Source organism: Jaculus jaculus, chromosome 10 (assembly GCF_020740685.1).
Source record: "Jaculus jaculus isolate mJacJac1 chromosome 10, mJacJac1.mat.Y.cur, whole genome shotgun sequence".
Lineage (NCBI taxonomy): Eukaryota > Metazoa > Chordata > Mammalia > Rodentia > Dipodidae > Jaculus > Jaculus jaculus.
In genome coordinates this window covers 12,665,155-12,680,483 of record NC_059111.1, presented here as the reverse complement: position 1 = coordinate 12,680,483, position 15,329 = coordinate 12,665,155, and the positions used below count along the sequence as shown (strand labels likewise).

The 15,329-nt window shown below is 46.1% G+C and overlaps 1 protein-coding gene across 1 annotated transcript in view; it reads right to left on the bottom strand.

The window, feature by feature from the left end:
* The window catches only part of Hacd3 (3-hydroxyacyl-CoA dehydratase 3), a 42,719-nt gene that overhangs the window by 8,709 nt on the left and 18,681 nt on the right, over window positions 1-15,329 (bottom strand). The window contains exons 2-7 of the mRNA XM_004662551.2: window positions 8,454-8,496; window positions 6,183-6,256; window positions 5,221-5,385; window positions 4,763-4,814; window positions 2,690-2,800; window positions 1,750-1,877 (exon numbers count right to left, since the gene is read on the bottom strand). Coding sequence (XP_004662608.1) covers window positions 1,750-1,877; window positions 2,690-2,800; window positions 4,763-4,814; window positions 5,221-5,385; window positions 6,183-6,256; window positions 8,454-8,496 — 573 coding nt within the window. The remainder of the gene's footprint in view (window positions 1-1,749; window positions 1,878-2,689; window positions 2,801-4,762; window positions 4,815-5,220; window positions 5,386-6,182; window positions 6,257-8,453; window positions 8,497-15,329) is intronic.

Sequence of the window (15,329 nt, the reverse complement as noted above, 5' to 3'; positions counted from 1 at the left end):
GGCTTAGCGGTTAAGCGCTTGCCTGTGAAGTCTAAGGATCCCGGTTCGAGGCTCGGTTCCCCAGGTCCCACGTTAGCCAGATGCACAAGGGGGCGCACGCGTCTGGAGTTCGTTTGCAGAGGCTGGAAGCCCTGGCGCGCCCATTCTCTCTCTCTCCCTCTATCTGTCTTTCTCTCTGTGACTGTCGCTCTCAAATAAATAAATAAATAAAGAGAAAAGAAAAAAAAACTAAAAAAAAAATAAAATACTGGGTTGTGCAATTCAAGAAAATGGTATCTGTATACTTTCTATGCTCTCTACTCCTTCCTGCATTTCACACAGTTCACTAATTTCTTCAGCAGTGTTTAATAAACGATCTATTGAATCTTAAAAGTCAGGGCTGGGGAACTGGCTCAGCTGCTTAGAGGCATAGCCTGCATAGTATGCAAAGCCTGACCACCTGCATTTGATTCCCCAGCACCTACAGAAAGCCAGATGCATAAAGTGATACATGTGTGTAGAGTTCATTTACACTAGCAAGAGACCCTGCCATGCCTATCTTCTCTTTCCCTCTTGCTCTCAAATAAATTAAAATTAAAATAAATTATTAAATGGCAGTTACACTATGTAGCCTCAGGCTGACCTCGAACTCACACAATTCTCCCATCTCTACTGGGTTAAGGGCATGTGGCCCGTGCCTAGCTATATGCAACTCTTTGGGGGCTGCTTTATTAGGAAGACTCTCTAGCTGACCTCCACCCAGAATCTGAATTTTCACATTTCCTACACCTGTCCACATCTGTAGCAGTATACAACAGAAGGTACAGTCACTTCGTTTTGCAAATCTCAAAGCCAATGTTCAGTGTTCCGTTTATGTGTTTGGCCTGCCCATCAGTGACCGCTATCTAGCAATATTGACATGAACTTTCATTAGGCCCCTGATCAGCCAGACCTTCTGAAACAGAATCCTCTATAGTGTTTTCAAAAGCAAAGTCAACATATTTTATTTTATTCATTCATGATTTTTCGAGGTACGGTCTCTATAGCCCAGACTGACCTGGAATTCACTATATGTAGTCTCAGGGTGGCCTTGAGCTCACAATGACTCTCCTCCCTCTGTTTCCTGGGTGCTTGGATTAAAGGCATGTGCCACCATTCCCGGCTCATGATTATTTTATAATGGAAAATGTTTTTCATCAAACCACTTTGGCTAGATACTGGGCCTCTAATTCTTTGATTTACAATCAGAGAGAGATGCAGAAAATAGAGGCAGAGAGAATGGGTACACCAGGACCTCCAGCCGCTACAAACTCCAAATGTGGCCGGATGTGGTGGCACATGCGTTTAATCCCAGCACCTGGGAGGCAGAGGTAGGAGGACTGCCCCAAGTTCAAGACTACCCTGAGACTACATAGTGAATTCCAGGTCAGCCTGGCCTGGTGTAAGACCCCCACCTCAAATAATAATAATAATAAGAAGAAGAAGAAGAAAAAGAAGAAGAAGAAGAAGAAGAAGCAGCAGCAGCAGCAGCAGCAGCAGCAGCAGCAGCCAGACGTAGTGGTATGTACCCTTTAATTCCAGCACTTAGGAGGCAGAGCTAGGAGGATGTCCATGTGTTCAAGGCTACACAGTGAATTCCAGGTCAGCCTGGGCAAGAATGAGACCCTACCTTAAAAAAACCAAAAAATAAAAATAAAATAAAATAATAATGATAATAGAGTCTTCAAATAATGGCATACCCACTGAATAAGCAGTAAAACCACTCAATACCTGGAGGAGAGAAGGCACCACTGGTGAGCTAATGACTCCAATTGCCGCATTGATGGTTTCCACAACTGCCAGCATCTGGCAGAAATACATCATGTCAGCCACGGTGTGGAACGTGTCATGAAAGGACTCTAGGCACAAGCACACATTAAGGGTCAATCTACTGGCCAATTTCCAGAGAATCATTTTTCAGACTAGACAACAACTTACATGAGAAAGAACCTTGGAAAAGATCCACATCAAGTGAGATTCACACTTCTAACCTAAGCTGGAAGGGAATGGGCCTATGGGGGCCCCAGAAGAGTAAACTCTCTTATCTCTAGAATAGAGGCATGACCACTATCCTTTTCTCATGCTGAGAAGACAAGGGAGAAGGCACAGCTAGATTTCATTTAATTACTATATGCTGAGAAATCTATGGACTAGGCAGAAATACTAAAAAAAAAAAAAAAAAAATTAGCCTCAGCTAGTGAGACCCTACCTTGAAAAGCCAAAAACAAAACAAAACAACAACAACAACAAAATTAAGCCAGGTGTGGTGGCACACACTTTTAATCCTAGCACTTGGGAAACAGAGATAGGAGGATTGCCGTTAGGTTTGAGGCCAGCCTGAGAATACATAGTGAATTCCAGGTCAGCCTGGGCTAGAATGAAACCCTACCTCAAAAACCAAAAAATTATTCTGGGTTAATATTCCATTTGGTGTCTGACAAAGCTTTTCCCCTAGTTCTTACTTCCTTGGAACCCTTCACCCCTGCAGCCTTACTTATCACGTGGAAGACTAGCCAGTCAGCCTGCTTCACGAGGAAACGGGAGGGGAGAGCAGGGAAAGTGCAATGAAAGGCAGGAAGTGCCATCCCAGCGGGCTGCGGGGACAGTGGTACCTTCGTCAGTGGGCCAAACTACAGAGAAGGGAAAACTGGCCCTGAGATCTCATACTTGCCTTTCCCCAAGATAAGGAAGCGCACCGTCAGGTTCACAAAGATCCAGGAGAAGCCCAGAAACTGCACAAGGTTGTACATGAACAGGTATCCTTTCTTCAGGCTGGTGAGAGCTGAAAGCAAAGCCAGGCACTGAGCTGCTGCTCATAGCCTCACAGGAGCTGCGTAGGCACAGTGGACAGCTTCACCCCAGTTTCTTACCTGGGTGGCCCTAAGCTCCCACATAAATATGGGATCCCTGTCTTCCCAGCCTGGTCTCCCCTCCCGTAAAGAAAACGTGAGGAACCCTGAACTCCATAGGTGCTGTCAGCAGTCTCTGGTCAGCCTTCAGGGGTCAGAACAGAACTCCACACTCAGGGGAAAACTGTCACCCCTGGCAAGGCATAACTGACCTCTTAGGTGACATTTCAGAAGGAAATAAAAGTTCTCCTCAGCTCACACTCTACATACTATAATCTACAGTTTCTTCTTTTCTAGAATTTTAAGGTCATGCAGTTGGTCAAACTAGTAGAAAGGGTAAGGGAAAACAATTCTGACATGTGGTTATATATTCATTTGACCAGTGCTAACGGAATAAGGACTGGGCCAGGCAATGTGAGAAGCAGTAGTGTGACACAAAGATAGTGAAACATGATGCCACGCTCCAAGCACATGTGGCCAAAAAGACCACAGTGCAAGTCCCTTCTAAAGGGCCAAAAAGTCAGACTCGAACACTTACTGAAACAACTTTTCAAGGTGCACACCTTTAATCTCAGCATTGGGAAGGCAGAGGTAGGAGAAACACCATGAGTTCGAGGCCACCCTGAGATTACATAGTGAATTCCAGGTCAGCCTGGACTAGAGGGAGACCCTACTTCGAAGAACAAAACAGAACAAAACAGAACAAAACAAAAACTTCTTTTTAAGCCAGGCGTGGTGGCGCTCACCTTTAGCCCTGGTACTCTGGGAAGCAGAGATAGAAGGATTACTGTGAGTTCAAAGCCAGCCTAAGGATACAGAGTGAATTCCAGGTCAGCCTAGGCTAGAGGGAGACCCTATCTTAGACAAAAAAAAAAAAAAAAAAAATTTACTTTTCCTCATGACTACAAAAAAATGTATCATGATGAACCCCTTTCATCAGGAAACTACATATTTAGATAAAATAGTTAAAGCCTTGTCTAACACCCTAAACTCCAGATATATTAAGAACTGTTGGTGCTAGAGAGATGGCTTAGCCAGATGCACAAAGTGGCCCATGCTTTCGTAGTTGGTTTGCAGCGGCTGGAAACCCCGGCATGCCCATTCTCTCTGTCTGTCTCTCTTCTCTCTCTCTCTGTCTGCTTGTAAATAAATAAATAAAAAAGAACCATTATGTATTTCTGAAGCTTGAAACACCAAAACTTAAATTTCAAGGTGGCCTTTTTAAATTGTTGTTACAGGGTTAGAGAGATGGTTTGGTGTTTAAGGTGCTTGCCTACCAAGCCAAAGGACCCAGGTTCAATTCCCCACTACCCATGTAAAGCCAGATGCACAAAGTAGCACATGCATCTGGAGTTCATTTGCAGCAGTTGGAGGCCCTGGTGTACGTATTCTCTCTTGGTCTGTCTCTCTTCTATCTCTATGTCTACTTATAAATAAATAAAACCGTTGCCAGGCATGGTGGCGTATGTCTTCAATCTCAGTATCTGGAAGGCAGAGGCAGAAGGATCACTGTGAGTTCAAGGCCACTCTGAGACTACATAGTGAATTTCATGTCAGCCTGGGCTAGAGCAAGACCTTACCTCAAAAAAAAAAAAAAATTTGTTGTTATGACTTCCCTCCACAAATCCTTCTACTTTCCTAGACTCTAAATTAGTGGCTGCTCAAATCTTTTGGTGGAGAGGGATGGCGCAGAAGCTGGGGAGATGGCTCAGTTGGTAAAGTGCTTGCCACACAAGCAGGCCCTATGTACTAAACAGAAAGGCTTTCTCATAAAGTCATTCAGACATTCACAAAGGTGAAATCACGTACTCTCCTCCTGCCCCATCACAGCCACTCATTCCCCACCTCCACCACAAGGAAGCTCATAACTACCTCTACCAGCAGAGGCCACTTACTTTCAGGGGAGCCTTCGCTTTCTAGACAGAGTTTATTGAGACGTTCTTCCTCCTAGAATTTAAGCAGAAAATTTCCAAGAACACAAGTTAGAATTCCAGACGCTTGCTGCGGTGGTTTGACTGTAACAAAATGCCCTACTCTGAAAGTGCGGCCTAGGCAGAGTGACTTCCTTCCAAAGGGTACAGTGCGAAAGCGGGAAGAGCAACCTGACAAGCACCACCTCAGCCCAGCCGATCTAAGACTAGTGTCAACACTGCTGTTTGACTGCATGCACCCCTGAGAAGACATCAATTCCAAGTGCAGCAGCATTACATGAGCACTTCTCCAAAGTCATGTTGCCAGGCCTTCAATAAATGTGTGCCCCCATTCTCTGAGACCCCCATAGGAATCTGAACGGCCCAAGTAACTTGAGCCCTCATGACTTCCATCTTCAATGGTTAAGCTCCACAGTCCTCACCTTGGCTCTAAGCTCCATTTCTGCATCAGATTCATCCAGCCAGCGATCGAAGTCAGGAGCCAGAAACAGTGGACGCTTCTCCTGCTTGGTGAGCCTCTCCCACCACTGACTCACCTTCTTCTGTACCGTGATGTTCACCTGCCTCTGGGTCAGTCTATAAACCGGCTAGGAGAGACAGCGAGAGGGTGAGGGAGAACGCCTCCCGCACACCGAGCCAGCGCCGAGCGCTTTCCTGCGTTCTCCTCTGCTCCTGCAAGGCCCTAGTGCGCCAAGTCGAACAGCTACGATGCTAGGCCACGGGCTGGTGCACAGATTCTGCCTGAGCTTCCCCCTCTGTCTTCAAGGTAAGCCTAGCAACAGGCTCTCTGCCCCTATGCCAGGACTACTGATATCTCAAAACAATGAGTCCCTGCGCAGGGGGACGGGTGAGCTCAAGCCCTGAGCGAGGGGTGCAAATGCAGGCTCAGAGCTGCGTCCCCTGTGCAGCCTCTCCCTCGTGTCCAAGAAGCTTCATAAGCCTGCGAGGAGGGCAGTTCCCAGAACACTCCCAGGGTTTTTCCTCAAGACCAGCTAGCTACCTTTGCATGGAGTGGTTCTCTACCTCAGTGGATACCATCCCTACAGCTGGAAACTACCAGAGCTGGAAGGGACCTAGAGAGCTCTTCGTCCGGCCCTGCATTAACATACCAGGAAAATATGGGACTCAGTCAGGAGAAGAGGCCTGCTGGGGTTCAATGTGCTCATGAGTGACAAAGCCAGCTGCAGGTCCCACCCAGGGGCCCCAATGTGCCCAGTCCTCTGCAGCCACACCCGGGGCTCTGTTCTGAAAACAAGACCAGTATCTCTACTCTCTGGTTTTCTTCTCTTACAACGCCTGCCCCTTATTTCACTAACCCCCCCTCCTACCTCCGCCATATCCATTTCCTCAAACGGAAGGGGAAGTGAGGAAGGAATGAACATACCTCTGGCTTCACAAGGTCTAAGAACTCCAGGTGAAATTCATAGACGTTGTCCCCTTTGGCGCCATGTCCCTGAGCTAGAAAGGGACAAACGTACATTGCCGTGAACTTGAGAACAACAAGAACAACCAGAACTCAGTTTGCGACAGAGCTCTGGGAAGTTAACATTAATTAATGTTAATTAATTAATTAATGTTAATGGCGCCTGTCCAACTGCACGGGTGCAGGGCACCGTAACAACTGGATGAAGGTGGGTCCTGGGCCGCGCTTGAATTCCAAATGTTCTCGGCTGGTCTGGTTTCACTGTCAGCTCAATGTCTCAGCACAGCCCAGTCAACACCGGGACAAAGACGACAACAGGAAGGAGAGCCAAAGGTGGCAGGCACATCAGTATAAAATTAACTCTCACATTTATTCTGGTTCTAAATCGTGAGCAGAGAAAACCACCAGATGTGTGTACAATCTTGACCATGCTTAAGGAATGTTCCTGGGCTGGCATACTGGTAAGTGGTAGAGCATTTGCATCAAAAAAAAAAAGGGAGGGGCTGGAGAGATGGCTTAGCAGTTAAGGCATTTGCCTGCAAAGCCAAAGGACCCACATAAGCCAGACGCACAAGGGGGCACATGCATCTGGAGTTTGTTTGCAATGGCTGGAGCCTTGGCATGTCCATTTTCTCTCTCTCTTCCTCCTTTTCTCCCTCTTTCTCTCTGTCAAGTAAATAAGTAAAAATAAAAATATTTTTAAAAATCCAGACATGGTGGCACACACTTTAATCCCAGCACTCGGGAGGCAGAGGTAGGATTGCCACAAATTCAAGGCTAGCCTGAGGCTACATAGTGAGTTCCAAGTCAGCCTGGACCAAAAATTAAAAAATTAAACAAAAAAATAAAAAAAATAAAAAGGAAAAGAAAAGCACTGGACTATCTAAAAAAAACCTTCCACCCATTCACAGTGAGTGAAGCCCAGCCGACTTCTGTAATACATCTCAAGTGGAACAAGGATGGAAGGCAGGCAAAGCTGAGAGGAGGAGAATCCCTGGGTTAGTCATCCCCCTTCTTGTGCCCTGACGTGCTCCTTTCCCAAGTCAAGCAGGCACTCTGGGCCACATTTGACCTTGTCTTTTAAAAAAATATACAAAACAAAACAAGGGCTGGAGAGATGGCTTATCGGTTAAGGCACTTCCCTGCAAAGCCAAAGGACCCAGGTTCAACTCCCCAGGACCCACATAAGCCAAATGCACAAGGAAGGCCCTAGTGCACCTATTCTCTTTCTTTCATTCTCTCTAAAAGAATAATAAAAACAGACAAACAATAACCCCAGTAAACTGGAGTGGAAAGAGAGTGAGAACCCAGCTACTAGGTGCGGAAACTGAAGACCCACCCCCTTACGCAGAGCAGCAAACCTGCTCATGAGTTGCAGAGAACTTTCACAACCACAGACCAACAGGAAGGAGAGCCAAAGTCTAGCAAGAGAACTTCAGCTAGGTGAGGTGGTATAGTAGTAACCAGTGCTCAGGAAAGAGGCTGAAGCAGGAAGATCCCAAGTTTAAAGCTATCCTGGCCTAAACAGAGACCCTGTCTCACAACACTAAAACAAACAACAAAAAAAAATCCAACTAGCTCAGTGATAGAATACTTGCCTAGAGAAAGGGAAGGATGAAGGGAGGGAGAAGGACTTGTGGGGTTAAAAAAAAATCAGGGTATTTGATCCATTCAAATTATAATCAAGTGCTGTGACACAAGTTCAGTGGCTGTGTTTATACCTGTGATCACAGCTACAGGGGAGCCAGATATCACTCAAAGTCACCAGGTGTCATATGTTTCTGTGTCTGGGTCGTGAACCCTCGGGGAGCATATAAACCTCAGGTGCCCATGGGTTACAGAAAGGCAGATTATAACCCAGCACCTTTGTTTTACAGGTCCAAAGAAGTCAGTAATTTGTCTAGGGCAGTGGGAGTATTAAGACAGATCTCCTGAGCCCAGGAGGACCCCGGTACACATTCACACATTCATTCTCCTTCCCTCCCTCCCTCCCTCCCTCCCTCTCTCTCTCTATCTCTCTCTTTCTCTCTACTGTGCCCAGGATAATCTCCAAGGGGGATTCTTGGGCTTTTCTAATTATATAATTCAAAAACAATCTAGTTCATTCCAAGAGTATCCAAGGGATAAATATCAATCAAAAGTGAATAGAACAAAGGTAAGATCAGAGGGAAACCACCAGTGCCCACTGAGCGGGGCAGAGGCTGGGCTGTGAGCACTTGGCCGGACACTGACCTTTGAAATGCAGCACGTTTTCAGTGATGCTGATGGCTGGATTCTGTGGAGAGACCAAGAACACAGGAGACATTAGTAATGGGAAAAAATGATAGCACCTGGGAGGCCGACATAGGAGGCCACCCTGAGACTACATAGTGACTTCCAGGTCAGCCTGGGCTAGAGTGAAACCCTACCTGGAAAAACCAAATCAAAACAAACAACAATAAAGAAAGCAGGAGATTCTTCCCCTCCCCTGTCTTCCTCCTGGAGCCCTGACCTTCTACCCTGTGCCTTCCCCAGAGAGTAAGTCAGTAGTGGCTTATGCACATCTCTGTGGAAGGCATCTGCATCTAACCAGCTGTCTGAGATGCAGCTCCTCCAAGCTCTGCCACCTTTGCAGAATGATCAGGGTCTGAAACGGCCCATTCTGATGATGACAGGTCCTGCCAGGAGCTGGGTGCAGTGTGTGTGGGAACAGGCAGATCTCTACCTCTCAATCCCTGAGGTGAAACAGGGCACCAAGTGGGATATTATGTATGAGTCATTTCCTGGGAGAAGATAGCAAGGAATAAGAGCCTGGGAGCACTGATGTACAATTCAGTGCTAATGGAGTTAAGAGGGGAACAAACATCACAGTCGCAGAATGGACAGGAACGCTCTCACAAAGGTGACACACTTGTACCCAGCACAATGCTAATTCCAACAGAGGAAGGCTGGGGTGGCAAGAGGCTCAACGGAAATGAGTCAAACTATGCCTGTGGATCTTCTAACAGCCTCAAGGTCCAGACTCCATCAAGCCCCGTGGTGGTTTGAATCAGAGGTCCCCCAAAAATGCAAGTGTTCTGCTTTAGTCCCAGCACTGGGGAGGCAGAGATAGAAGAACTGTCATGAGTTCAAGGCCACCCTGAGACTACAAAGTGAATTCTAGGTCAGCCTGGGCTAGAGTGAGACCCTACCCCACAAAGCAAAACACACACACATACATACATACATACATACATACATACATACATACATACATACATAATTTAAGAGAGAGAGAGAATGGGCATGCCAGGGCCTCCAGACACTCCAAACAAACCCCAAACACATGCGCCACCTTGTGTATCTGGCTCATGTGGGTCCTGGAGAAACTAATCAGGATCCTTTGGCTTTGCAGGCAAACACTTTAACCACTAAGCCAGCTCTCCAGCCCACCTTACTTTCTGTAAGGGTCTCTCACTGAACCCAGATCTTGCTGATTCAGCTAGACTAAAGAGCCAGCAAGCCCCAGGGATCCTCTTGTCTCTGCCTAGCACCGGGATTACAGGCATGTACCACTGCACTCAGCTATTTCTTTACTGTTGTTTTGTCCTTTTCAAAGTAGGGCCTCACTATAGCCCAGGCTGACCTGGATCTCACTCCGTAGGCTCAGGCTGGCCTCAAACTCACAGTGATTTTCATGTGCCACTACACCCGACCTAGGTATTTTTAAAAATATCTTATTTATTTATTTATTTGAGTCTGAGAGAGGGGGGAGGGCAAGCAGATAAAAAGAACGGGTGCACCAGTGCCTCTAGCCACTGCAAAACTCTAGATGCATGTATTACCTTGTGCACCTGGTTTTACGTAAGTACTGGGGAAATCAAACCGCGATTATTTGGCTTTGCAGCCAAACACCTTACCTGCTAAGCCACCTCTTCAACCCCCCTAGCTATTTTTAATTTTTTTTTTATCAGAGAGAGAATTGGCGTGCCAGGGCCTCCAGCCACCGAAATCAGACTCTAGATGTGTATGCTGTCTTGTGCGCATGTGCAACCTTGCATGCTTGTGTCACATTGTGCATCTGGCTTACATGGGAACTGGAGAGTCGAACATGAGTCCTTGGGCTTCACTGGCAAGTGCCTTCATGGTGAAAGCTCTCTCTCCAGCACCCCCCTCCCAGCTATTTTGTTTGGTTGGTTTGGTTTTTTCGAGGTAGGGTCTCACTCTAGCTCAGGCTGACCTGGAATTCACTATGTAGCCTCAGGGTGATCCTCCTACCTGTGCCTCCCGAGTGCTGGGATTAAAGGCGTGCGCTACACGCCTTTAACATAAAAATAACGCCCGCTTATTTTTTAGCATGAGTGCTAGTGATCCAAACTCACTCTTCATGTTGGTGTGACAAGCACTTTACTGACTGAGCTATCTCCCTACCCTTCCTAATCTTTTAAGTCATTTTTTAGACTTCTCAAGGATTTTTTCTTCTACTTTTCTCAGTCCTAAAGCAACTGGGAATAGAAAGATAAGAGTGGGGGCTGGAAAGATGGCTCAGGGGTTAAAGTACTTTCAAGCCCAAATATGATCCCCCAAAAGCCAGATACACAACGTGGCACATGCATGTGGAGTCCACTTGCAGCAGCTGGAGGCCCTGGAGCACCCGTCTGTGTCGCCCCCCCCCCCCAGCCTCCTGGGTGCAGTATGCTAAGGTAGGAGGACTGTCAATTCAGAGCCAGCCTGGGACACAGAGCAAGCCTCAGCCTCACAGTGAAACTGTGTCTCCAAAACCCAAACAAAACCAGGTGTGGCAGCGCATGTCTTTTAATCTCAGCAGAGTTAGGAGGATCACTGTGAGTTCAAGGCCCTCCTGAGACTGACTACACAGCAAATTTCAGGTCAGCCTGGGCTAGGGTGGAAAAAAGAAAGATATATAATGAACTTACTCTAGTTAGCCCTCGCTGTAAGTGCGCAGTTACCTGAAGCACAGTTTTTAGGGGAAAAGGATTACCTATTACATACCACAGCTTGGGTAGGGTTTGAGCTTTGATCTCAATTTCTAACCCTCTGCACCTTGCTGGGCTGCCAAAACCAAGGTTCAAGTTCACTTAGTTGCGCAAATGTTCTCAAGGCAAAAGGAGTTTCAGTGTTTAGTTTGTCCAAGTGCCCACTTTCACTCCTACCTTGTTGCCCTTGTGATGTTTCTACTCAAACTTCTATCTTTAGCAGAAGCTCTGCCTGTACAACAGAGCCTGTCTTTTATGAGGAAAGAAGGCTTTGCTTATGAAAGAGAGCTGGTAGAGAAGAGAGTAAAAGGTGGCTTTGCTCAGCTACATCTGTTACTGTGCTAGTCACAGCATTTTGATTTACTTCTGTCACAGACTTTCAAAACCACTACCAAGGTCATTTTTAAAGTAACAAAACCAGCTGGACATGGTGACACACGCCTTTAATCCCAGCTCTTGGGAGGCAGAGGTAGGAGACAGCCATAAGATGGAGGCCACCCTGAGACTCCATAGTGAGTTCCAGGTCAGCCTGGACTTGAGCAAGACACTACCTTGAAAATTAAAAAAAGAAAAAAGAAACAAAAAATAAAATCCCTTACTTTCCAACACTGTTCTGGGAATTACTGATAACACACAGAGTGTAGAAAACCCTTGTAATCCTGTTGCTTCTCTTCCTCTCACTGGAGCATCTCTTCTAAGCACCCATGCCTGGTGGGCATCATCTTTCCAAGTCTAGGGCAAATGTGAATTCCTTTCTTGCCTCCACCAGCTACACCAATACCAGCTTTACCACTCTGCAGTCACCGTTCTTATGGCACTTCAAGTTCCACTGATCTAGAGTTTGCTGCTCTATCTGCTCCTCTGGCCTAGGGTTTCTTGAAGCAGGGACTACGTCTTACTCATCTTGACAGCCTAGTCTCTCATAATTGCTCAGGAAACTAAACTCAATCAACACACCCAACTTTCATCATCTCTGACCTCTGAATCTTCTGCTACACAGGGTTTCCTTTCTCATTCCAGTCATTAGAATTTCTCTCTGCCCCAGTGGGATTAGTACTATGCATAAGCCACAGACTTAAAGGGCTGGCTGCAATATTAGCCTTTGGCTGTCACCTAGAAACCTCACTTGCCTCCTAACCTGTTCCTACTGACAACGTAACTGATGGTGAATATTATCTTTCCTTGAGGGGGAGTTGGAATTTTGGTGCATGCTAGGCAGAGGTTTCAGTGCCCAGCCCTCTAATACCATGGCTACTGAAATTCCTATGGGCTTCCTTGGGCAGAAGCATTATATATGTTTTTGTTGTTGTTGTTGTTGTTGGAGAGAGAGGCATAGATTTTCTTTTTTAATCCACTCTGCCAAAATCCAGTACCATTCTTATTCTTTTCAATATTTAAACAGTCATAAACTTGGCCACTGGAAATCCCTTCACACCAGCTCCTGGGTTACTCGCTACAAACAAACTCAAGAGGTATGTGCCACTGTGCATCTGATTGTACATGGGTACTGGGGAATCAAACCCGCATCACTAGGCTTTAAAAGCAAGTGCCTTAACTGCTAAGCCATCTCTCCAGGCCCGTTTTTAAGACATTTTAAGGGCTGGAATGATAGTGTAGCAGTCAAGGTATTTACCTGCAAAGCCGAAGACCTTGGTTCAATTCCCCAGAACCCACATAAGCCAGGTGCACAGGTGGCACATGCGTCTGGAGTTCGTTTGCAGTGGCTGGTGCCATGGTGCGCCATTCTCTCTCCCTCAAATAAATAAACAAAATTTAAAAACCTTTAAAAAAATACTCAGCTGGGCATGGTGGCACATGCCTTTCATCCCAGCACTAGGTAGGCAGAGGTAGGAGGATTGCCATTAGTTCGAGGCCACCCTGAGACTACATAGTGAATTCCAGGTCAGCCTGAGCTAGAGTGAGACACTACCTCGAAAAAAAGAAAAAAGAAAAAAATACACACACACACACACGTTTTTAAATTGGGCTGGAGAGATATCTGAGTGGTTAAGATGCTTGCCTGCAAAGCTCAAGGACCCATGTTTAACTCTCCAGATCACACCTAAGCCACACACATAAATGTGAGGCAAACACAAGTTTGCACATGCCCATCAGACAGCACAGGAGCCTGGAGTTCCTTAGCAATGGCTGAGGCCCTGGTGCTCCAATTCTCTCTCCCCCCTCACTCCCTCTCTAAAATAATATTTAAAACAATGAAAACTTTAAAAATACTTTATTTATTTATTTGAGAGATTGCAAAGAGAGAAAGAGGAGGACACTGGTAGGGTAAGTATAGGCATCCCAACCCTAGCCAGGAATTTATTTTTTATTAATCGTATTTATTTGCCAGCAGAGAGAGAGAGACGAGAGACAAGACAGGGAGAGAATGGGCACAGCAGAGCCTCCAGCCACTGCAAACGAACCCCAGATGCATGTGTCCCTTGTGCATCTGGCTTACATGGGTCCTGGAGAATCAAACCTAGGTCCTTTGGCTTCACAGGCAAACACCTTAACTGCTAAGCCATTTCTCCAGCCCCCAGCCAGGAATTTTTAAACTTATGTCACAGAGAAAGTTCAAATTCAAGTTTACTACTAGAGAATCACTCTCATTTAATGCTTGCATCTTACAATAAAATCCTTGGTTCCTCATGTTAACACTAACTTGTTTCATACTAAAGTTTTAGAATTGACAGTACCAATATTTTTACTGACAGAAAATCTTACTAATGGGCTGGAGAGATGGCGTAGCGGTTAAGCGCTTGCCTGTGAAGCCTAAGGACCCCGGTTCGAGGCTCGGTTCCCCAGGTCCCACGTTAGCCAGATGCACAAGGGGGCGCACGCATCTGGAGTTCGTTTGCAGAGGCTGGAAGCCCTGGAGCGCCCATTCTCTCTCTCCCCCTCTACCTGTCTTTCTCTCTGTGTCTGTCGCTCTCAAATAAATAAATAAAATTTAAAAAAAAAAAAAGAAAAGCTTACTAATTAATAACACTTGCAGCTTTATGCCCTTAAGAGTATATTCTACCACAGAAGCAGAGTATCCAAGCATGTGTTCACATGTTATTTATGTTACTTTATTTGCAAAATTCTGATCAGATATAGTAAACTTCTCTTGATTCTGTTTAAGTTCAAGGATAACTTTTTAAGGCATTTTTTTTTGGGGGGGGAGGATTCTGAGGTAGTGTCATTGTAACCCAGGCTGACCTGGAATTCACTGTTTTCTCAGGGTGGCCTTGAACTTACATGATCCTACTTCTACTTCCCCAGTGCTGGGATGAAAGACATGCACCACTACGGCCAGCTCTTAAGGCTTTTTTAATTGAACTTTATCTCTGAATACAATACTCAAATTTCTCAAAAGTCAAACTATAGCTAGGCATGGTGGTACATGCCTTTCATCCCAACACTCAGGAGGCAGAGGTAGAATTGCCATGAGTTTGAGGCCACCCTGAGACTACATAGTGAATTACAGGTCAACCTGGACTAGAGCAAGACCCTACCTTAAAAAAAAAAGGCTGGAAAGATGGCTTAAGGTGCTTGCCTGCAAAGCCAAAGGACCCAGGTTTGATTCCCCAGGACCCATGTAAGCCAGATGCACAAGGTGGTGCACGCATCTGGAGTTTGATTGCAGTAGCTGGAGGTCCTCATGCAGCCATTCTCTCTCTCTTTCTGCCTCCTTCTCTCTGTGTTGCTCTCAAATAAATAAATATAAACAAATGAATCCAAGGCTGGTGAGATGGCTTAGTGGTTAAAGCAATGCATGTGAAACCTAAGGAGCCAGGTTCAATTCCCCAGAACCCACGTAAGCCAGACACACAAGGTGGCACATGCATCTGGAGTTCTTTGCAGTGGCTGGAGGCTCTGGCATACCCATTTCCTCCCTCCCTCTCTCCCTCTCTCCCTCTCTCTCTCAAAAAAAAAAAAAAATCAGAGCTGGGTATGGTGGCACATGCTTTTATTTGTTTTATTTTTATTATTTTTATTTTTATTTATTTGAGAGCAACAGACAGAGATAGAAAGAAGCAGATAGACAGCAGGAGAGAGAATGGGCACGCCAGGGCCTCCAGCCACTGCAAACGAATTCCAGACATGTGCGCCCCCTGGTGCATCTGGCTAATGTGGTCCTGGGGAGTCAGGCCTCGAACAGGTCCGTAGG